This window comes from Rana temporaria, chromosome 3 (assembly GCF_905171775.1).
Source record: "Rana temporaria chromosome 3, aRanTem1.1, whole genome shotgun sequence".
Classification (NCBI taxonomy): domain Eukaryota; kingdom Metazoa; phylum Chordata; class Amphibia; order Anura; family Ranidae; genus Rana; species Rana temporaria.
In genome coordinates this window covers 493,644,998-493,667,880 of record NC_053491.1, presented here as the reverse complement: position 1 = coordinate 493,667,880, position 22,883 = coordinate 493,644,998, and the positions used below count along the sequence as shown (strand labels likewise).

Below are 22,883 nucleotides of genomic sequence, written 5' to 3'. Positions count from 1 at the left end.
CTTCTGCATGCTGCTGGTTGGACGATGCAGGGAGGAGGTGGGTGGAGCTAAGCAGTAGGCATGGAGGAGGAAGTTCAATCCTCCCCGTTGTGAATTCTGGGGTCTCTTCCTCTCTCCTCCTTGTGATGTCACTGGTTGCTAGACACCAGGCAGGCGGCATCTAGCAACCATTTGGGCTCTGAGCCAGTGGCTCATGTAAAAGGGGTCTCACCAGCCAGGGGTCCACCACGTGCTACCAGTGAGTGACTGCGGCGATGTGAGGGATATTTTATGGGGCATCAGATCGGTCCAGGTCCAGGGGGCAATTCCGGGACACTGTATTGTCCCGGAATGAGGGTGCCCGGGAAAGGGACAGAGCTGACAATTGCGGGAATGTCCCGCCAAATCAGGGACGGTTGGGAGGTATGAGAAAATTGTTTGTGGATTTTATTGTTTTGATGCAATCCCACAAAATGCAGCAGGCTGTACCTTTTTTTTTTAAACGCACATACAGGCAACACAATGGTATAAACAAGGTTTATTGAAATATGTAAAAAAAAATCTGAGTGCATCTGAGTGTTGTAAACAAGTCCTGAAGGGGATCCGAGTCAGTTTTCAGATGTAAAAGGGGAACTCTGCGGATTCAGATGTAAAGGGGAACTCTGCGGATTCAGATGTAAAAGGGGAACTCTGTGGATTCAGATGTAAAAGGGGAACTCTGTGGATTCAGATGTAAAAGGGGAACTCTGCGGATTCAGATGTAAAAGGGGAACTCTGTGGATTCAGATGTAAAGGGGAACTCTGTGGATTCAGATGTAAAGGAGGAACTCTGTGGATTCAGATGTAAAGGGGAACTCTGCGGATTCAGATGTAAAGGGGAACTCTGCGGATTCTGATGAGTGTTGTAAACAAGTCCTGAAGGGGCTCTGAGTCAGTTTTCAGATGTAAAAGGGGAACTCTGCGGATTCTGATGTAAAAGGGGAACTCTGAGGATTCAGATGTAAAAGGGGAACTCTGCTGATTCAGATGTAAAAGGGGAACTCTGCTGATTCAGATGTAAAAGGGGAACTCTGCTGATTCAAATGTAAAAGGGGAACTCTGTGTATTCTGATGTAAAAGGGGAACTGTGCTGATTCAGATGTAAAGGGGGAACTCTGTGGACTCTGATGTAAAGGGGGAACTCTGTGGACTCTGATGTAAAGGGGGAACTCTGCGGACTGTGATGTAAAGGGGGAACTCTGCGGACTCTGATGTAAAGGGGAAACTCTGTGGTCTCTGATGTAAAGGGGGAACTCTGCGGACTCTGATGTAAAGGGGAAACTCTGTGGACTCTGATGTAAAGGGGGAACTCTGCAGACTCTGATGTAAAGGGGGAACTCTGCGGACTCTGATGTAAAGGGGAAACTCTGTGGACTCTGATGTAAAGGGGGAACTCTGCTGACTCTGATGTAAAAGGGGAACTCTGTGGACTCTGATGTAAAGGGTAACTCTGTGGACTCTGATGTAAAGGGGGAACTCTGTGGACTCTGATGTAAAGGGGGAACTCTGCTGACTCTGATGTAAAAGGGGAACTCTGTGGACTCTGATGTAAAGGGGGAACTCTGTGGACTCTGATGTAAAGGGGGAACTCTGCTGACTCTAATGTAAAGGGGAACTCTGTGGATTCAGATGTAAAAGGGGAACTCTGCTGATTCAGATGTAAAAGGGGAACTCTGCGGACTCTGATGTAAAGGGGGAACTCTGCAGATTCAGATGTAAAGGGGAACTCTGCAGACTCTGATGTAAAGGGGGAACTCTGCGGACTCTGATGTAAAGGGGAAACTCTGTGGACTCTGATGTAAAGGGGGAACTCTGCTGACTCTGATGTAAAAGGGGAACTCTGTGGACTCTGATGTAAAGGGGGAACTCTGTGGACTCTGATGTAAAAGGGGAACTCTGTGGACTCTGATGTAAAGGGGGAACTCTGTGGACTCTGATGTAAAGGGGGAACTCTGCTGACTCTAATGTAAAGGGGAACTCTGTGGATTCAGATGTAAAAGGGGAACTCTGCTGATTCAGATGTAAAAGGGGAACTCTGCGGACTCTGATGTAAAGGGGGAACTCTGCAGATTCAGATGTAAAGGGGAACTCTGCAGACTCTGATGTAAAGGGGGATCTCTGCGGACTCTGATGTAAAGGGGAAACTCTGTGGACTCTGATGTAAAGGAGGAACTCTGCTGACTCTGATGTAAAAGAGGAACTCTGTGGACTCTGATGTAAAGGGGGAACTCTGTGGACTCTGATGTAAAAGGGGAACTCTGTGGACTCTGATGTAAAGGGGGAACTCTGCTGACTCTAATGTAAAGGGGAACTCTGCTGATTCAGATGTAAAAGGGGAACTCTGCGGACTCTGATGTAAAAGGGGAACTCTGTGTACTCTGATGTAAAGGGGGAACTCTGTGGACTCTGATGTAAAGGGGGAACTCTGCTGACTCTGATGTAAAGGGGGAACTCTGTGGACTCTGATGTAAAGGGGGAACTCTGCGGACTCTGATGTAAAAGGGGGAACTCTGCTGACTCTGATGTAAAGGGGGAACTCTGCTGATTCAGATGTAAAGGGGAACTGGAGGTGACATAATGGCGCTCTAGCTCCGTCACATCCGGTTCGGGTCCGTGGGGCGCAGCGAGCGCCAGACTTCCTGCTTTTCAATGCTTGTCTGTTATTCATGAATTCTATTGGCTGTTTACTTTAGATAGAATTTTTGTTTTGTATTTTGTTATTTGCACAGATTCTGTCTTTAGTGTGTTGTATTTGATGTCAGGAGATTTTTGTTTTTCTAGAACCTTTGTTGTGGTTTTGCACTTTCATATTTTTACCTCTGTGGGTTATTTATTTGCACTTTATCTCTTCCACCTCATTAGCAGCCCCTCCCCCACTCCTACCTCATTAGCAGCCCCTCCCCCACTCCTCCCTCATTAGCAGCCCCTCCCCCACTCCTACTATGTACTATCTATTACTGACTTCTGCTTCTGCAGTTGGTCTCAGTGGGGGTGTTTCGTCAGATTAGGGGACCCGTCAGAATGTGTAACAGAAGTCGCCTCCATCTTGGTACACCCCGCACTCCTCCATAGTAAGGATACAGTGAGAAGGGGAGAGCGGACATCTTGGTACACCCCGCACTCCTCCATAGTAAGGATACACTGAGAAGGGGGAAGCGGACATCTTGGTACACCCCACACTCCTCTATAGTAAGGATACACTGAGAAGGGGGAAGCGGACATCTTGGTACACCCCGCACTCCTCTATAGTAAGGATACACTGAGAAGGGGGGAAGCGGACATCTTGGTACACCCCGCACTCCTCCATAGTAAGGATACAGTGAGAAGGGGAGAGCGGACATCTTGGTACACCCCGCACTCCTCCATAGTAAGGATACAGTGAGAAGGGGAGAGCGGACATCTTGGTACACCCCGCACTCCTCCATAGTAAGGATACAGTGAGAAGGGGGAAGCGGACATCTTGCTACACCCCGCACTCCTCCATAGTAAGGATACACTGAGAAGGGGGGAAGCGGACATCTTGGTACACCCCGCACTCCTCCATAGTAAGGATACACTGAGAAGGGGGAAAGCGGACATCTTGGTACACCCCGCACTCCTCCATAGTAAGGATACACTGAGAAGGGGGAGAGCGGACATCTTGGTACACCCCGCACTCCTCCATAGTAAGGATACTCTGAGAAGGGGGAGAGCGGACATCTTGGTACACCCCGCACTCCTCCATAGTAAGGATACACTGAGAAGGGGGAAAGCGGACATCTTGGTACACCCCGCACTCCTCCATAGTAAGGATACAGTGAGAAGGGGAGAGCGGACATCTTGGTACACCCCGCACTCCTCCATAGTAAGGATACAGTGAGAAGGGGAGAGCGGACATCTTGGTACACCCCGCACTCCTCCATAGTAAGGATACAGTGAGAAGGGGGAAGCGGACATCTTGCTACACCCCGCACTCCTCCATAGTAAGGATACACTGAGAAGGGGGAAGCGGACATCTTGCTACACGCCGCACTCCTCCATAGTAAGGATACACTGAGAAGGGGGAAAGCGGACATCTTGGTACACCCCGCACTCCTCCATAGTAAGGATACACTGAGAAGGGGGAAAGCGGACATCTTGTTACACCCGGCACTCCTCCATAGTAAGGATACACTGAGAAGGGGGGAAGCGGACATCTTGGTACACCCCGCACTCCTCCATAGTAAGGATACACTGAGAAGGGGAGAGCGGACATCTTGGTACACCCCGCACTCCTCCATAGTAAGGATACACTGAGAAGGGGGGGAGCGGACATCTTGGTACACCCCGCACTCCTCCATAGTAAGGATACAGTGAGAAGGGGGAGAGCGGACATCTTGGTACACCCCGCACTCCTCCATAGTAAGGATACACTGAGAAGGGGGAGCGGACATCTTGGTACACCCCGCACTCCTCCATAGTAAGGATACACTGAGAAGGGGGAAGCGGACATCTTGGTACACCCCGCACTCCTCCATAGTCAGGATACACTGAGAAGGGGGGAAGCGGACATCTTGGTACACCCCGCACTCCTCCATAGTCAGGATACACTGAGAAGGGGGGAAAGCGGACATCTTGGTACACCCCGCACTCCTCCATAGTAAGGATACACTGAGAAGGGGAAAGCGGACATCTTGGTACACCCCGCACTCCTCCATAGTAAGGATACACTGAGAAGGGGGAAGCGGACATCTTGGTACACCCCGCACTCCTCCATAGTAAGGATACACTGAGAAGGGGGGAAGCGGACATCTTGGTACACCCCGCACTCCTCCATAGTAAGGATACAGTGAGAAGGGGAAAGCGGACATCTTGGTACACCCCGCACTCCTCCATAGTAAGGGTACACTGAGAAGGGGAGAGCGGACATCTTGGTACACCCCGCACTCCTCCATAGTAAGGATACAGTGAGAAGGGGGAAGCGGACATCTTGCTACACCCGGCACTCCTCCATAGTAAGGATACACTGAGAAGGGGGAGAGCGGACATCTTGTTACACCCCGCACTCCTCCATAGTAAGGATACACAGAGAAGGGGGGAAGCGGACATCTTGGTACACCCGGCACTCCTCCATAGTAAGGATACAGTGAGAAGGGGGAAGCGGACATCTTGTTACACCCCGCACTCCTCCATAGTAAGGATACACTGAGAAGGGGGGAAGCGGACATCTTGGTACACCCGGCACTCCTCCATAGTAAGGATACACTGAGAATGGGGAAGCGGACATCTTGTTACACCCCGCACTCCTCCATAGTAAGGGTACACTGAGAAGGGGGAAGCGGACATCTTGGTACACCCCGCACTCCTCCATAGTAAGGATACACTGAGAATGGGGAAGCGGACATCTTGTTACACCCCGCACTCCTCCATAGTAAGGATACAATGAGAAGGGGGGAAGCGGACATCTTGTTACACCCCGCACTCCTCCATAGTAAGGATACAGTGAGAAGGAGAGCGGACATCTTGGTACACCCCGCACTCCTCCATAGTAAGGATACACTGAGAAGGGGAGAGCGGACATCTTGGTACACCCCGCACTCCTCCATAGTAAGGATACAGTGAGAAGGGGAGAGCGGACATCTTGGTACACCCCGCACTCCTCCATAGTAAGGATACACTGAGAAGGGGGAGAGCGGACATCTTGGTACACCCCGCACTCCTCCATAGTAAGGATACAGAGAAGGGGGAGAGCGGACATCTTGGTACACCCCGCACTCCTCCATAGTAAGGATACACTGAGAATGGGGAAGCGGACATCTTGTTACACCCCGCACTCCTCCATAGTAAGGATACACTGAGAATGGGGAAGCGGACATCTTGTTACACCCCGCACTCCTCCATAGTAAGGATACAATGAGAAGGGGGGAAGCGGACATCTTGTTACACCCCGCACTCCTCCATAGTAAGGATACACTGAGAAGGGGGAAGCGAACATCTTGTTACACCCCGCACTCCTCCATAGTAAGGATACAATGAGAAGGGGGGAGAGCGGACATCTTGGTACACCCCGCACTCCTCCATAGTAAGGATACACTGAGAAGGGGGAAAGCGGACATCTTGTTACACCCCGCACTCCTCCATAGTAAGGATACACTGAGAATGGGGAAGCGGACATCTTGTTACACCCGACACTCCTCCATAGTAAGGATACACTGAGAAGGGGGAAAGCGGACATCTTGGTACACCCCGCACTCCTCCATAGTAAGGATACAATGAGAAGGGGGGAAGCGGACATCTTGGTACACCCGGCACTCCTCCATAGTAAGGATACACTGAGAAGGGGGAAGCGGACATCTTGGTACACCCGGCACTCCTCCATAGTAAGGATACACTGAGAAGGGGAAAGCGGACATCTTGTTACACCCCGCACTCCTCCATAGTAAGGATACACGGAGAAGGGGGAAAGCTGACATCTTGGTACACCCCGCACTCCTCCATAGTAAGGATACACTGAGAAGGGGGAAGCGGACATCTTGGTACACCCCGCACTCCTCCATAGTAAGGGTACACTGAGAAGGGGGGAAGCGGACATCTTGTTACACTTATATTTGGCAGTGAAGTGAGTTTATATAGCAGGCCCGGATCCAGGAGCGCAGTGACTCAGAGTAGGGCCCCCATGACTGGGTTATCAGTGAAAATTAACCATTGGCTGTGAGGGGTTGAGGGGGAGGAGAGAGGAGGTCATAAAAGGGGCTGTTGCCCCCCCCCCGGGCAAGCACAGTGAGCTGAAAAGTTCCCACCCACCCTCCCTTGTTTTTCATATCTTGTGGTCATGTAGGTCATGTTGTACGTCAGTGTTGTGTATGTTGGTTTGTGTTTTGTTTCATCCATAGGTTCAGCGAGGTTGTCGTGGCAGCGTGGTTTTGGTCTCTGCGGGTGAAGGAGGAGCCGGAAAATAAGGGAGTTAAGACCTGTCGGTGACAGGAAAAAGGATGGTGCCCAGATAACGGAGGTTACCTGGAGGGAACGGTATGGTGCACAGCGGTCGGGAGGGTCTCTGAGCACGCATCGGCTTGAGGCCTGACAGAAGGGCACGAGAGACCGCAGTGCAATTGAGGAGTTAATTGTATATATATGTTTATATATATACAGGGTTTGAGTATATATATGTTTATATATATTTATAGTGTTACAGTTACAGGCTTTCGCCTGCAGAGACCAACGTCAGTTATAGGACAGGTGTGTTGTTTACGTTAAAATTGTTAAATTATTATCTTTAATAAAAATAAGGCTGCTACGGCCTATTATTTTACCCAACAACTGGTGTGGTCTCCATTTAATGGGAAGAAGGTTGGTTTTGGGTAGTAGGGGTAATAATACGGTTTAATTGCACATCTGTTATACCATAGTCATGTATAATACGGGACTTACAAGTCTGTATGACTGGTTAGATGTTGCATTTTAAAAGCAGCAAACTTCTGTCAGATTAGCAAACCTGTGACATGAGCAAGCTTGCCACTGCTTTTCCATCTCTGTGCCTAGGCACTCCCTTAAAGCGGGAGTTCACCCATTTGTAAAAAAAAAAAAAATTCTCCCCTTAGCTTCCTGCTCGTTCGGTCTAGGGGAATCGGCTATTTGTTTTAAAATATGATCCGTACTTACCCGTTTTCGAGCTGCATCTTCTTCCGTCGCTTCCGGGTATGGGTCTTCGGGAGCGGGCGTTCCTTCTTGATTGACAGTCTTCCGAGAGGCTTCCGACGGTCGCATCCATCGCGTCACTCGTAGCCGAAAGAAGCCGAACGTCGGTGCGGCTCTATACTGCGCCTGCGCACCGACGTTCGGCTTCTTTCGGAATATCGTGACGCGATGGATGCGACCGTCGGAAGCCTCTCGGAAGCCTGTCAATCAAGAAGGAACGCCCATTCCCGAAGCCCATACCCGGAAGCGACGGAGAGGATGCATCTCGTAAACGGGTAAGTACGGATCATATTTTAAAACAAATTGCCGATTCCCCTAGTAATAACGAGCAGGAAGCTAAGGGGAAAAAGTGCCCTCTAAGGGTGAACCCCCGCTTTAAGGACTTAGGGCCAGATTCTCAGAAGAGTTACGCCGGTGTATCTACTGATACGCTGGTGTATCTACAGATACACCGGCATAATTCGATTTTCCCGCCGGCGTATCATTGTTTTGCATTCACAAAACAAGATACGCCGGAATTAGGCTAGGATCCGACTGGTGTAAGTCACTTACACTGTCGGATCCTAAATGCAATACAACGCCGACCGCTAGGTGGCGTTTACGTTCAGGTTTCATTTGTTTATGCAAATGAGCCTAATACGCCGATTCCCGAACGAATTTGCGTCGCATAGCCGTCGCTTACGTCGTTTGCGTAAGCGTAAGGTTACCCCTGCTATATGAGGGGTAACCTTACGCCAGTCCGCCATATGCCATGTTAAGTATGGCGTCGGGTCCGCATCATCTTTTCCCGTCGGGTACATCGTTTTACTAAGTCGTTCTTGAATACGACTTTACGTCAATGACGCACACGTCGGCGTCATTGACGTTTTCCGTCGAGAACTGGAGCATGGGCACTGGGCTATTTTAAGCCCGGCGCATGCGCAGTTTGATCGGCACGGGGGCTCGCTTAATTTAAATACAGGCCGCCCCCTTTGAAATACGCAGGGATACGCCGGCCCTTTTACACTACGCCGCCCCAAACTACGGAGCAAGTGCTTGAGGAATACGGCACTTGCTCCAGTAAGTTGCAGTGGCGTAGTGTAAATGACTTACACTACACCTGCGCCATATCTACGAGAATCTGGCCCTTACTGGCCAGATCACCAAATGAAAATACAAGTGAGAAAGTGTAAAAAAAAGTGGGGGGCAGTGTGACAGCAGGGAGGCAGTATGACCAGATGGGGCAGTATGACAGGACCAGGCAGTGTGATAGGACGGGGGTAAATATGACAGGCAGGGGAAGTGCAACATGAGGGGGAAGTATGACATGACTATGGTATACCAGAATTCACCCTGACCGCTAAAGCCCCTTTACAGTTAATACCCCCACTTAACCTTTAATAAATAATGAGACCACTACTTAGTGTTGGAGTAAAAACTGGCCGTAGCAGCCTCCTTTATTTTAAATACTCTTTAAATAATCATAAATAACCAATAACAAAAACCAATAACACATAGAGAAAAAACACTTATTTCCTGAGATAATAACCTCTCTAACATGGTGCTGGACTTTGCAGGACCCATTAACCCTTAACTCGTTAACCTTTAAACTTTGTAACTATGTAACACTTTTTTGGCACTGCGGTGTCCTAACCTCTGGTCATAGGCCTCAAGCCGAAGCTGGCTCAAAGACGACCATTGACCGCAGTGCCCCCATTCACCAACCTTCCAGCTACATTAGTAGACTGGGAACTAGAAACCCCTTCAGGACCCCTCCCACCGCTGGGTACTGGCGTCCATCTTTGGGGTAATATCTTCTCCTGCAAAGTCCAAAAACACCCGCCACTGCCACGACAACGTGATCCATAAACCTGAAAGAAAAGAAAACACCAAAACAGCACCAAACCACATACCAATTTATCCATATACCATCAATACCGTAATCAATAAAACCCCAGAATAAAGGGAGGGTGGGTGGGAACTTCACTCCCCCACGCTGCCTCTGCCCGGGAAACTGAGAGTAAGAGATATCTGTGATCTCTCCTCCCCTGCTCTGCTCCTCCCCCCACAGCTACTAGGGTTTCTGTTAACCCTGTCATGGCCGGCCCTACACTGACTTCCAGTTGCTCCGGGCCTCACTGGAATTGGGAAGTGTGACAGGAATGGGGCAGTGTGACAGGAAAGGGGGGCAGTGTGACAGGAAGGGGGCAGTATGACATGACTAGGGCAGCCGGATAACTTACCGCACCAACCAATACAAGCATATACCCCTTAACATTAAACCTTTCCCAATAATCACACTGACACCTGCTGGATTTAAAATGGCCTGGTAGGCCTTTATTAACAAATACAAAAACTGTATATATATATATATATATACACCATCATATACATATATATATCACCCAACTTTAAATATTTAACCTATTCCTCAATTGTTAAACCTTTTAACCATACCTTGGTTGTCAGTCCCCCTGACAACCCCTGATCACTCTTTTGGGCCTGTGGTACCCTCTTAGCTAACGACATGTCCCCAGTCGCGACTACCGACTCGAAGACCTAGCTGACCACAGACCCACCCACTTCTCCCCTGGTGGTCCAGACTGACACCAGACCACCAAGGCAGACACCATCCCTGTAACTATGCCCCCCCACCGTTTTTACCTAACCACCGTCTATTTCTACCAAACGGCAGGGGAACCCACCGCCATCCTGTACTGTCAAAACCACCTAACTCCTATAATTAGGGCGGGAGGGTGGGACTTCTCTCCTTGCTTCTTCCCCCGGACTGATGCTGCCCCTCCTCCAGCATCACCTAGCTCACTGAACTCTCCTCCCCCTCTCCTCACCTCCTCCAATAGTTAATTTCTAGGATCCTATTAACCACCCCCTCTAACTTTAACCCTTTCTACACCTAAGTTCCCTACACCCTGTCATGCTGTCCTCCGCCTCCATTGCATTGCAGCTACGAACTTGTCTTGACTAGGGCAGCCGGATAACTTACCGCACCAACCAATACAAGCATATACCCCTTAACATTAAACCTTTCCCAATAATCACACTGACACCTGCTGGATTTAAAATGGCCTGGTAGGCCTTTATTAACAAATACAAAAACTGTATATATATATATATATATACACCATCATATACATATATATATCACCCAACTTTAAATATTTAACCTATTCCTCAATTGTTAAACCTTTTAACCATACCTTGGTTGTCAGTCCCCCTGACAACCCCTGATCACTCTTTTGGGCCTGTGGTACCCTCTTAGCTAACGACATGTCCCCAGTCGCGACTACCGACTCGAAGACCTAGCTGACCACAGACCCACCCACTTCTCCCCTGGTGGTCCAGACTGACACCAGACCACCAAGGCAGACACCATCCCTGTAACTATGCCCCCCCACCGTTTTTACCTAACCACCGTCTATTTCTACCAAACGGCAGGGGAACCCACCGCCACCGCGGCACAAGTGGGACCACCTCACACTTGGGCCCGCCGCCACACCAGGAAAGCCCTCCTAACGCCCTCCTCCAATCCCAGAGCCCAAAGATCGATCCCGATCGGGTTGAGATGAACCCCGTCCCCCCTCAGGTACCTCCAAGTCTCAACTTCTAAATCTGAATGGCGAACCGCTATCCCACCTTGCTGCACCACAAACCTGCCCACTTCTCTGTTCACCTTTATCCGGGCCTTATCCAAACGCTCCAATGACCTGGCCTCCCTCCAGGCCATGCGAGCCACAATATCTGACCAAACAATGATCAGGTCAGGGAAAGAGGCCCGCAGTCGGCGTATATCCCATTGTATGTCTTTGATCACCTGGCGCATCGGCCGGACGCTCAAATCATTCCCCCCCGCATGTATCACCAAAATGTCCGGGGCCCTGTCTAAGCTAGCCCCCCTGTGAACTTCGGGTAACACCTTCTGCCACATGAGACCCCTAATCCCTATCCATCGTACCCTTCCTTCCTCCCTGGGCACCCCCAGCTGTCTCCCCCCAGGCTTGACATCCGCCCTTCTTGCCCCCCAAAACACAAATGAATGTCCTAGGATCCAAATCAGACAACCTTGGGGATCTGTAAAGACATAAAAGAGAAAAACAATACCCAGCAGGACCAAAAACAAACCCCCCGAAAACATTAACATCAGCATTGTCAACCACCGATACCTCATTGTTTACAACAAATGAGGCCGTACATACAGTTTATATCTATTAGACTCCCATCTGCCAATCCGCTTTACAGAATCTGCAGGCAGGCCTCCCCTTGCCGCTTCCGTTGCTGCCCCTATTCGAAACGAATGCGCCGAATATTCTCCCGGGACTAGACCCCCCTCCTTCAGACATTTCCGGAACACCGCCGTAAACTGGAACCGAGACAAACATTCCCCTTTTTGATGGATGAACAGAGCCTCCCCCCCTTGTGGGCGAACGCCCAAAAACCGCCTTACCGCCTCAACCGGGCACGTTAGTGGACAATTCCCCCGGAACAACTCTATTTTTACGCCCCTACCTAGTTGATCCGTCTTCGAACGGCTAAGCCAAATCACCACCGATTCCTCCAGGCACCTAACGTCCTGCATTCGTAGTCCTCCCCCCACCACCTTGGAGGGGGAAACTAATTCCCCCACCCTGAACGCCCCAAAAAAAGCCAGAACGAAAACAGCCCGAAAAAGTATCTGCTCATAAAGCGATGCGCAAACCTTTTCCAAATTCCCCACTACCGTACCCAGGACCGTGAACGACACCGGACGCCTGGAATCCCGTGTAGTACTGCCCTTCCGGTATCCCTTTAACACCCTGCGCACCACAAAGGATTTTGTAAAATCCCTGAGGCCCGCCATCTGAAATAAAAAAGCCAATGCCGCCATCTTTTTGCTAATGGCGCCACCCGAGGTTCCCCTCTCGTAATTGCAGCACACAAAGTATAAGACCAACGACTGCAGGTCTTCTGGATCTTCCGACCCTCCTACCTCCTCCCTCAGTGCGGACCATTCCTGCCACACCTTAGAGTAAGCTCGCCACGTTCCCTCGCTGATCGACTGCCGAATCAATCCTGCGGCGACTCCAGTGCAATGTCCCACAACTTCTGAGGACAGGGTTCCCCCTGCCCCTCTGCCCCTGGCGCCAGGATCCGGAATTCCGCCCACTGGAAACGAGATAAAGCATCCGCCAATCTGTTATCCACCCCAGGAATGTGCACCGCATATATCAAGGCATTCACTTTGAGACACTTAAGTACCAAGTACCGCAGTAACCTAATCACCGGGGGCGAGGATGCCGATATGCTGTTGATCGCCCACACCACCCCCATGTTGTCGCAATTGAAGCGCACCTTTTTATTCCTGAAGAACTCCCCCCACAATTCCATCGCCACCACGATGGGGAACAACTCCAGCAGCACCAGGTTCCGGAGGAACCCTGCTGCCCTCCAAGACTCCGGCCAGGGCTCCGCGCTCCACCGTCCGTTGAAATAGGCCCCATAGCCCACTGACCCCGCCGCATCGGTAAATAGAGCCAGGTCGGCGTTGCTGACCGGCCCCGTCTGCCACATTGAACGACCATTGAAAGAGTCCAGGAACGTTCCCCAAACCCTCAGATCGTCTCTCAGTTCATTGGTCAGGCGCACAAAATGGTTTGGCACCCGGACCCCTGCCGTGGCCCCTGAAAGCCTCCGGCTGAAAATGCGTCCCATGGGAATAATCCGACACGCGAAATTTAACTTCCCCAACAAGGATTGGAGCTCCTTCAATCGAATCTTCCGCTTCACCCGGGCCTCACTGACCTCCCTCCTCAAAGCCAACACCTTATCCTCTGGTAGCCTACATTCCATCGCCACCGAGTCAATGGTGATCCCCAAGAACACCAGCTCAGACGCAGGGCCCTCCGTTTTGTCGGGGGCCAAGGGGATCCCAAAACGGTCCGCCAAATACTGTACCGTACCCAACAGAACCCCGCAACAGCGGGAGTCCGGGGGTCCTATGCACAGGAAGTCATCCAAATAGTGGATGACGGAATTCACCCCCGCCACTTCCCTGACCGCCCATTCAAAGAACGAGCTAAACGTCTCAAACAAAGCGCACGATATGGAACAACCCATCGGCAGGCAACGATCAACAAAATACTCCCCTTGCCAGTGGCACCCCAGCAACCGCAAACTAGTGGGGTGCACCGGTAACAGCCTGAAGGCGGATTCCACATCCGTCTTTGCCATCAAAGCCCCTTTCCCGTACTTTCTAACCCAAGACACCGCCGCATCAAATGATGTATAGGTAACCGCACAACTCTGCGGATCAATACCATCGTTGACCGACCCCCCTTTTGGGTGCGACAGATGATGTATCATCCGAAATTGACCCACTTCCTTCTTCGGAACTACGCCCAACGGGGACACCACCAAACCCCCCACAGGTGGTTCCCGAAACGGGCCGGCCATCCGGCCGAGCGCCACCTCCTTGGCCAGCTTAGCCGACACCACCCCCGGATGTCGCAGAGCTGACCGCAAATTGTCCGCCACCGGAGGGACCTCCGCCAACGAACTCGGAATCACGAAACCCTCCCCGAACCCCTGCTCTAGCAAACGCGCCGCCGCCCTGTCCGGATACTTACTTAGAAAAGGCAGCATCCTTTCCAGTCTCACCGGCGTCATTCCCTTTTCCAGCGCCATCTCCGGCCCGCTTCCCCTGTTTGAAACACCTATTGAACGCGTGCGACCCACCACACCCTGAGCACTCGTGCTTGAAGCGGCATGATCCTCCAAAACGACAGGTTCCGTCGTTGAACTGCCAGCACACCCCTTTCTTTTTGAGGGCCGGCGATCCCGCGGAGGAAGCGCCGCCGGCCCCCCCAGGAAAGGACTGGCCCGCCGCCCTGGTCGAGGTCATCAACCTCATCCACAGGCTAATGTCCTTATGGTCCCAGCGGATGGAGGGACGCACCGCCCTGCGCTGACGAAACTGTTCGTCATACCTCAACCACGCCAGAGCCCCGTATACCCTATGCGCTTCGTGAATGGCATCAAGGTAACAGAATAGGGCCGTGCATTTCTCGGGGGCCTTTTCCCCGATCACGCTAGCCATAATCGCAAACGCCTGTAGCCAATTCGTAAACGTCCGCGGAATGAGCCTATACCGACGTTTTTCTTCCTCATCCTTTTTGCTCTCGTCCGGCTTCACCCGGTCGAGGTGAAATTTTTCCAACGGGAGCAGGGAAAATATTTCCACAAACTCGTCCTTCTGAATTTTCTCCCTCACCTCTGGCTTAAGATGGGCACCCAACGGCCCTTCAAAGCAAACGTAAATTTCCCCCCTAGCCGCGTCATCCAGCCGCACCTTGTCCCCGTCCTTGTCCTTGTCTTTGTCCTTGCGTTCCGCCGCCGTTCCCACGCCGTCCTTGTCCGTCTGTGTCCCTGCCACGCCTGTCCCTGGATTCGCCGGCACCGGGGGAGGGACAACTACCGCTGTCAGCGCCTGAACGGCGGGGGCAGGAACCGGGAGGGGGGGTACTGGCACCGGGGGGACCCAAGGACCCAGCGGGCTCGCAACCTGAGGAGCACCCCCATCTAGCCTACGTAACAATTCCCGTAAGGCATCCCACACACCCCCCTCCCCTGAGGGACTAAGCACCGCCACCCCCCCACTAATGTCCTGCGCACTAACCCCACCCCTACCCCCCGCAACCACATTAGATGTAGTCTTACCGGTTCGGCGCGGCCGTGAAGGTCCTCCAGCCGACAGGTTCCCATAACGTCCATCCTCCGCGGGGTCCTCCGGCAGCTCCCCCTCTTCACTGCTGCTGGAACCGGTCGCCGCCTGCCCGTGTGGTCGTTGACGAACCTCCTCACTCCTTCCTCGACCTCTGGACACAGCTGGCGTTGTGACAGGTATGGGAGCCACCACCCCCCGAGGGCTCTCGTCTCCATCGCTGCTGAACTCTTCAATCAGATCATCCCTCAGCACTGCGGCTGCAGCCTGAGCACCACTGCCCCTCCGGTCAACCCTCCCAGACTCCGAACGGTGCCTGGAGGCGGGACCTCCCGACTGACGTGACTGGCCTGGTGTCGCTCCATCTGCATCCCTGAACGCATCCCCACCGCGTGCGAGGCCGCCGCCTGTGGACCGAGCTAGGCCGGCGCCTGTCTGAGGGTCCTTCCCACGCCGGGCCGCCCCCCCCGACCGGAACATCGCCACCGGGGACAGCCATGTGAATCTGGGCCTGCACCAACACAGGGGAGGTAGGCCTGGGCACCCGAGAGGCTCCCCCGCGCTGCGCGCTTCCCGCCCCCCCGCCCCCCGCCCGTGCAGTGGCAGACTGAGATTGCTTGGCGGGGGGGCCCGACGGGGGCCTACTGGGACTCCGCACCCGACGCTGTGACCTGGGGGTATTATCTGGGCCAAAGCGCTCCGGCGGTATCGACCGCCTCGCGCGCGTTGAAGCAGGCCTAGACCCGACCGGGGCCTGCTGCACCCCCCGCAGAGTGGCGGTGATCTGGCTTTGCAGCCAGTCCGCGCCGTGGACCTCCGCAACAGCTTGAAGCTGCGCTAACAACCCGGCTACCTCTGACATTTTTCTTCCCTTCCTTGCCTTTTCCACAGATGACCCAGAGCGCTGACCCGATACACAGACAGGCTGCAGGACTTCTCTCCTTGCTTCTTCCCCCGGACTGATGCTGCCCCTCCTCCAGCATCACCTAGCTCACTGAACTCTCCTCCCCCTCTCCTCACCTCCTCCAATAGTTAATTTCTAGGATCCTATTAACCACCCCCTCTAACTTTAACCCTTTCTACACCTAAGTTCCCTACACCCTGTCATGCTGTCCTCCGCCTCCATTGCATTGCAGCTACGAACTTGTCTGGAAAGGGAGCAGTGTGACAGGAAAGGGGCAGTGTGACAGGAAGGGGGCAGTGTGACAGGAAGGGGGCAGTATGACAGGAAAGGGAGCAGTGTGACAGGAAGGGGGCAGTATGACAGGAAGGGGGCAGTGTGACAGGAAGGGGGCAGTATGACAGGAAGGGGGCAGTGTGACAGGAAGGGGGCAGTATGACAGGAAAGGGAGCAGTGTGACAGGAAGGGGGCAGTGTGACAGGAAGGGGGCAGTATGACAGGAAAGGGAGCAGTGTGACAGGAAAGGGGCAGTGTGACAGGAAGGGGGCAGTATGACATGAAGGGGGCAGTGGGGCAGAAAGGGGGCAGTGGGAAAGGAGGAAATGGCAGTATGACAGGAAGGGGGCAGTGTGACAGGAAGGGGGCAGTGGGAAAGGAGGAAATGACAGTATGACAGGAAGGGGGCAGTGTGACATGATATGGGGCAGTGTGGCAGGCTGGGGGACAGTGTGATTGGGGGAGCAGTGTGACAGGAGGGGAGGCATTATGACCAGAGGCACCAGGTAGTATGACAGGACAGGGGTAAATATGACAGGACAGGGAAGTGAGACAGGAAAGGGGGCAGTGTGACAGGAAAGGGGCAGTGTGACAGGAAAGGGGAAGTGTGACAGGAAAGGGGGCAGTGTGACAGGAAAGGGGCAGTGTGACAGGAAAGGGGCAGTGTGACAGGAAAGGGACAGTATGACAGGAAAGGGGCAGTGTGACAGGAAGGGGGCAGTATGACAGGAAGGGGGCAGTGGGAAAGGAGGAAATGACAGTATGACAGGAAGGGGCAGTGTGACAGGAATGGGGCAGTGTGACAGGAATGGGGCAGTGTGACAGGAAAGGGGGCAGTGTGACATGAAGGGGGCAGTGGGGCAGGAAGGGGGCAGTGGGGCAGGAAGGGGGCAGTGGGAAAGAAGGAAATGACAGTATGACAGGAAGGGGCAGTGTGACATGATATGGGGCAGTGTGACAGGCTGGGGGACAGTGTGATTGGGGGAGCAGTGTGACAGGAGGGGAGGCATTATGACCAGAGGCACCAGGTAGTATGACAGGACAGGGGTAAATATGACAGGACAGGGAAGTGAGACAGGAAGGGGGCAGTATGACAGAAAGAGGCAGTGCAACAAGAGGGGGCAGTGTGACAGTAAGGGGCAGTGTGACAGGAAAGGGGGGCAGTGTGACAGGAAGGGGGGCAGTGTGACTGAAAGGGGAAGCACTGTGACCGGAGGGAGCAGTATGGCAGGAAGGGGCAGTATGACAAGAGGGGATGCAGTATGAAAGGAAGGGGGCAGTATGATACTAAGGGGGGCAGTATGAGAAGAGGGGGTGCAGTATGACAGGAAGGGGGCAGTGTCACAGGTAAGGGGCAGTATGACAGGAATGGGGCAGTTTGACAGGAATGGGGGCATGTGTGACAGCAGGAGATGGCAGTATGACAGGAAGGGAGCAGTGTAACAGGAAGGGGGAAGTGCTACAGCAGGAGATGACAGTATTACAGAAGGGGGCAGTGTCCCAGGAGGGGTAGTGTGCCAGGAGGAGAGGACAGTGTGTCAGGAGGAGAGGTAGTATGGTTAGAGGGGAGGCAGTGTGACAGGAGGGGCAGTGTGACAGGAGTGGGGCAATGTGACCGGAGGAAAGGACAGTTTGACAGGTGGGGGCAGTGTAATTGAGGGAGCAGTGAGACAGGAAAAGGTGCAGTGTGACAAGAGGGGTGGTGTGACATTAGGAGGCAGTGTGATTGGGGGAGCAGTATGACTTTAGATTGGGCAGCATTATTGGGAAGCAGTATGACATGAGGGAGGCAGTGTGACAGGAGAGTGTAAGTGTGAGAAGAGGGGGCAGCATGACAGGAGGGGGGCAGTGATACAGCAGGGGAGACAGTGTGATTGGGGAAACAGTGTGATTGGGAAAACAGTGTGACAGGAGGGGGAATAGTGTGACTGAAGGGGTACATTGTGACAGGTGGGGGGCAGTAGCACAAGTGGGAGGCAGTGTGACAGGAGGGGGGCAGCATGACAGGTGAGGGGCAGTAGCACAAGTGGGAGGCAGTGTGACAGGAGGGGGGGCAGCATGACAGGTGAGGGGCAGTGTGATGAACCCTTGTCCCTAACAGGATGTCTGCCATAAATGTTTCCTCTGTCCAGAACCAGCACTAGCCAAGACTTTTTTAGCCCTCCCAGTCACCAGCCGTACTTCAGTGTAGGTAAAAATTCAGCCAGTTTATTAGAATAAGAATACAAGTCTTATATACAGTAGAAGAGGAGGTTTCCCCGCTCATATTACTCTAACAATACACCTGTAACCAGAAACATAAATTAACATGAGCTAATTAACTAATAATTTCCAGACTAGGTGATGCCGTGATAAGACCTTTCAGTAGACATGTGCAGACTGGAATATTCGTTTGGAAAATAAATTTATTTAGTTACTCCCGAAAATCGTTTTGATTTATTTCGTTTTTCGTTGGGGAATAGCTTTCGTCCGAAAATCCAATAATACTTGGTTTCTGTTGAATGGTCAAAAGAATATTCGACGGAACGTCAAATATTTGTTGGTTTCTGTCTAATGGTCAAAAAATATTCGACGGAACGTCGAATCTTTACGCCGAATCGTACATTTCCGTTCGAATATTCCGCCTACAAGAATTCTAATGTTGTATGACTAGTAATAATGTCGAAGCTATTCTCTATAATGTCGAATCTATTATTTCTATAGTGTCGAATCTTTTCTCTATAATGTCGAATCTTTTCCCTATAATGTCGAATCTCTCTATATCGAATTTTTACCGCAACGAAAACGAAAACAAAGCATTTTTTATGTTGGATCTTTCAGTTTTCGTTTCTTGCACTTTCGTTATCGTTTGTTAAAACGATAACGAAAAAAACTGATTTTCGGACGAAAATGCATTCTAACGAAAACGAATGCACATGTCTACCTTTCAGGTTATAGCCTTGCTGTCTCCTAGCTCCATAACTACAATACACATGATCATATATATCAACACAGAACTCCTTCACACAACAGCAGTTAATTAACACAAACAACAATGGGTGAAAAGACTCTTATGCCGCGTACACACCATCACTTTATGTGATGAAAAAAAATGACGTTTTTAAAAACGTCACTTTAATTGACCGTGTGTGGGGGAAAACGTCGTTTTATGTCTTCTAAAAAACGACCAAAAAAAATTGAAGCATGCTTCAATTTTATGTGTCGTTTTTCAAAAGTGCACTTTTTACTTCACAGAAATTGACCGTGTGTAGCAAAAAACGTCGTTTTCTAAGACGTTTTTTCATCCACGCATGCCCAGAAGCAAGCTTCAATGGTAAAACGTGGTGGAACGTAACCTCACTTTGCAAGATCATTGTGAGAAAAACGATGGTGTGTAGGCAACTTCGTCTTTGAAAATTGAAGTTTCAAAAACGTTGTTTTTTACTTCACAGAAAGTGTCGTTTTTTTTCATCACATAAAGTGATGGTGTGTACGCGGCATTAGGCTCCATTCACACCTAGGCGTAGGGCGTACAGGCGTTTTTACAGGCAATTTTTACCGACGTTTTTGTCGCGTGTATATGCGCGTATGCGCGCGTTTTCGCACAGTGGCGTTCGACGTTTTTGTACTTTGTCTTTTTCCATATTAGCCAATAAGAAAAATGATCATCCCTGACATCACTTGTTGCTCTTCTAGGAATTTTTTATTCCTCTTCCTGGGATTTCAGCAACACAGGCGTCAAAACGCTTGTACAAGCGCGTGTTTACGCGCAATATGCGCGTATCAGGCGTTTTACATTGACTTCAATGTAAAAAAAAACGCTCAAATATGCGCATATCGCGCGCTAGGAGCGACAAAAAAGGGTCCAGAACTTTTTTGAGCTACAGGCTACAGGCTACAGATGTGAACCATCCCCATTGCCTTTCATTACTTTTCGTCCCTCTGGCGTTTGTGCGCGTCGCGCTACAGGCGTAAAAACGCCTAGGTGTGAATGGAGCCTTAGAGCCCACACTAGCCTTACTTACAATAATCACATTATAGCAGACAACAGACAGACAGGTGGCTGGAGTTGATGACCTCAGCATCTTCTATGAGTCCCAGCATTATGAAGCAGTCACTATTTATTATTTGGCATATACAGGGTTCCCAGAGTCTGTGGGACCGGCGTATTGCATCTCATATGCGCTATGCCAACGTAAATCAGTGAGGCAAGAACAGTATTCACAAAGCACTCGCTCCCAAACTTGCGCCGGCGTAACGTAAATTGTCTGGTGTAAGCCCGCCTAATTCAAAGTAGGAAGGTAGTGGGCGTGACCTATTAAAATGAAGCGTGACCCCGTGCTAATGAAGAGCCGAACGAACGGCGCATGCGTACGCATGCTCAGAATCACGTCGCATATACTCCCTAAGATACGACGGCTCAATGCCTACGACGTGAACGTAACCTACGCCCAGCCCCATTCACGTACGACTTACGTAAATGACGTAAAATACGACGGCTGTTCCGACGTCCATACCTTTGCATGAGTTGCGCCTCCTATATGGTGTTTTAACTTTACGCCGGACGTACGCCTTACGTAAACGGCGTAGATTACAGCGACGGGCGTAAGTACGTTCGTGAATCGGCGTATCTAGGTAATTTACATATTCGACGCGTAAATCAATGCAAGCGCCCCTTGCGGCCAGCGTAAATATGTGCCCAAGATACGACGGCGTAGGAAACTTACGTCGGTCAGATGGAGCCAAAATTCAGGTGTATCTAGCTTTAAGAATCAGGCGCATAGATACGACGGCGCATCTGTGCACTTACGTGACGTATATAAAGATACGTCGGCGTAAGTCTTTCTGAATCTGGCTACACGTGTTTTGGGGGGACATGGATTAGAATCCAAAGTAACATTGCTTCAAGGTCCCCAGGGACACACCCTACGAAGAGTAGTGTTCCCTTAAAATTCAAAGCCCATAATCAGTAGGCAAGAGGTCAGCATTCAGTATTCTCCAAAAGCTTCTGTGCCAGCTAGGTCTGTCACAAGCAGTGTCACAGGTGGGGATCAGTATGACTGGAGGGGGGAAATGTGATGGGGGGTAGTATGACAGGAGGGGGGTAGTATGACAGGAGGGGGGTAGTATGACAGGAGGGGGGTAGTATGACATGAGTGGGGTAGTATGACAGGAGGGGGTAGTATGACAGGAGGGGGACATTGTGACAGGAGTAACACACACTATATTGGGTCAGGGGCTGGCTAGTGCACTGCATTGTGTATTCTTTCAGACTCAGGGATCTCCTGTAGCAGAGGCTCGGGGCAAGAAGCAGGACTTACCTGGAGGGGCAGCCTGGAGACAAGGAGCAGAAGTTGGGGGTGGGCTGATGAATCTCTTGTCATCATTGCGGATCAGGGCTGCCAGAATCACTTAGCAGCAGTCTGGATAGGAGGGATGGCGGGCTATATATCACGGGGCAATATATAGAAGAACCGCTCCACTTTTCTCCTGGCTCCTGCAGCTTCTCAATGCCTGTGGGAGGGAAAGGAGGAGGAGGAGGGAGGGAAAGGAGGAGGAGGAGGGAGGGAGGTAGAGGAGGAGGAGGGAGAGGAGGAGGAGGGAGGGAAAGGAGGAGGAGGAGGGAGGGAGCGAGAGGAGGAGGAGGGAGAGGAGGAGGAGGAGGAGGGAGGGAGGGAGAGGAGGAGGAGGGAGGGAGGAGGAGGGAGGGAGGGAGAGGAGGAGGAGGGAGGGAGCGAGAGAAGGGGAAGGGGAGAGGAGGAGGAGGGAGGGAGAGGAGGAGGAGGGAGGGAGCGAGAGGAGGGGAAGGGGAGAGGAGGAGGAGGGAGGGAGGGAGAGGAGGAGGAGGGAGGGAGAGGAGGGAGAGGAGGAGGAGGGAGGGAGAGGAGGGAGAGGAGGAGGAGGAGGAGGGAATGGCTTTTAGCAGATGTAGGAGCAGGTGGAAAATAGAGTGGTTCCGCTATATGCCTTCCCACCGTCCCTCCTATCCAAGTGTAGACAAATGTGACAGAGGAGCTGCATGGGCCCCCTGAAGCATGGGGTCAGGTTGCAACTGCGACCCCTACAGTTACCCCCCTGCTGAAATGCACTGTCACTGTATGGGCAGAATTCTGCACCCTGGGCACTCTGTGTTCAGGGAGGAAAGTTCCTGCAGCTTCAGCAAGGGGGGAGAGTGCTTGGGGGTGACAGCAGAGAGTACAGCGACAAGTTTGCTCTCTTTTTTTGGATGTCTTTCTAAGCGGGGTGGATTTGAAGTAAAAGTCATATCTGTGTGTATACCCGTCCCCCTCCCCTCCTCCCCCTCCCCACCACTTCCTGAGCTGCATCAAAATAAAAATATCAGCAGAATGTTCTCTACCC

At 51.7% G+C, this 22,883-nt stretch overlaps 1 protein-coding gene across 2 annotated transcripts; it reads right to left on the bottom strand.

The window, feature by feature from the left end:
• Window positions 1-9,875: 9,875 nt before the first annotated feature.
• LOC120933837 lies at window positions 9,876-16,050 on the bottom strand. 2 transcript variants are annotated; one of them, XM_040347250.1, is made up of 3 exons: window positions 15,364-16,050; window positions 11,100-11,742; window positions 9,876-10,338 (listed from the first exon to the last, which is right to left on the bottom strand). In XM_040347250.1, exons 1-2 carry the CDS (start codon window positions 15,845-15,847, stop codon window positions 11,147-11,149), a joined length of 1,080 nt encoding a protein of 359 aa, XP_040203184.1. In that variant the 5' UTR covers window positions 15,848-16,050; the 3' UTR covers window positions 9,876-10,338; window positions 11,100-11,146. The 2 variants fall into 2 exon arrangements, with proteins under 2 accessions (XP_040203184.1, XP_040203182.1); XM_040347248.1 differs by having other exon boundaries at window positions 9,876-11,742.
• Window positions 16,051-22,883: the final 6,833 nt, after the last annotated feature.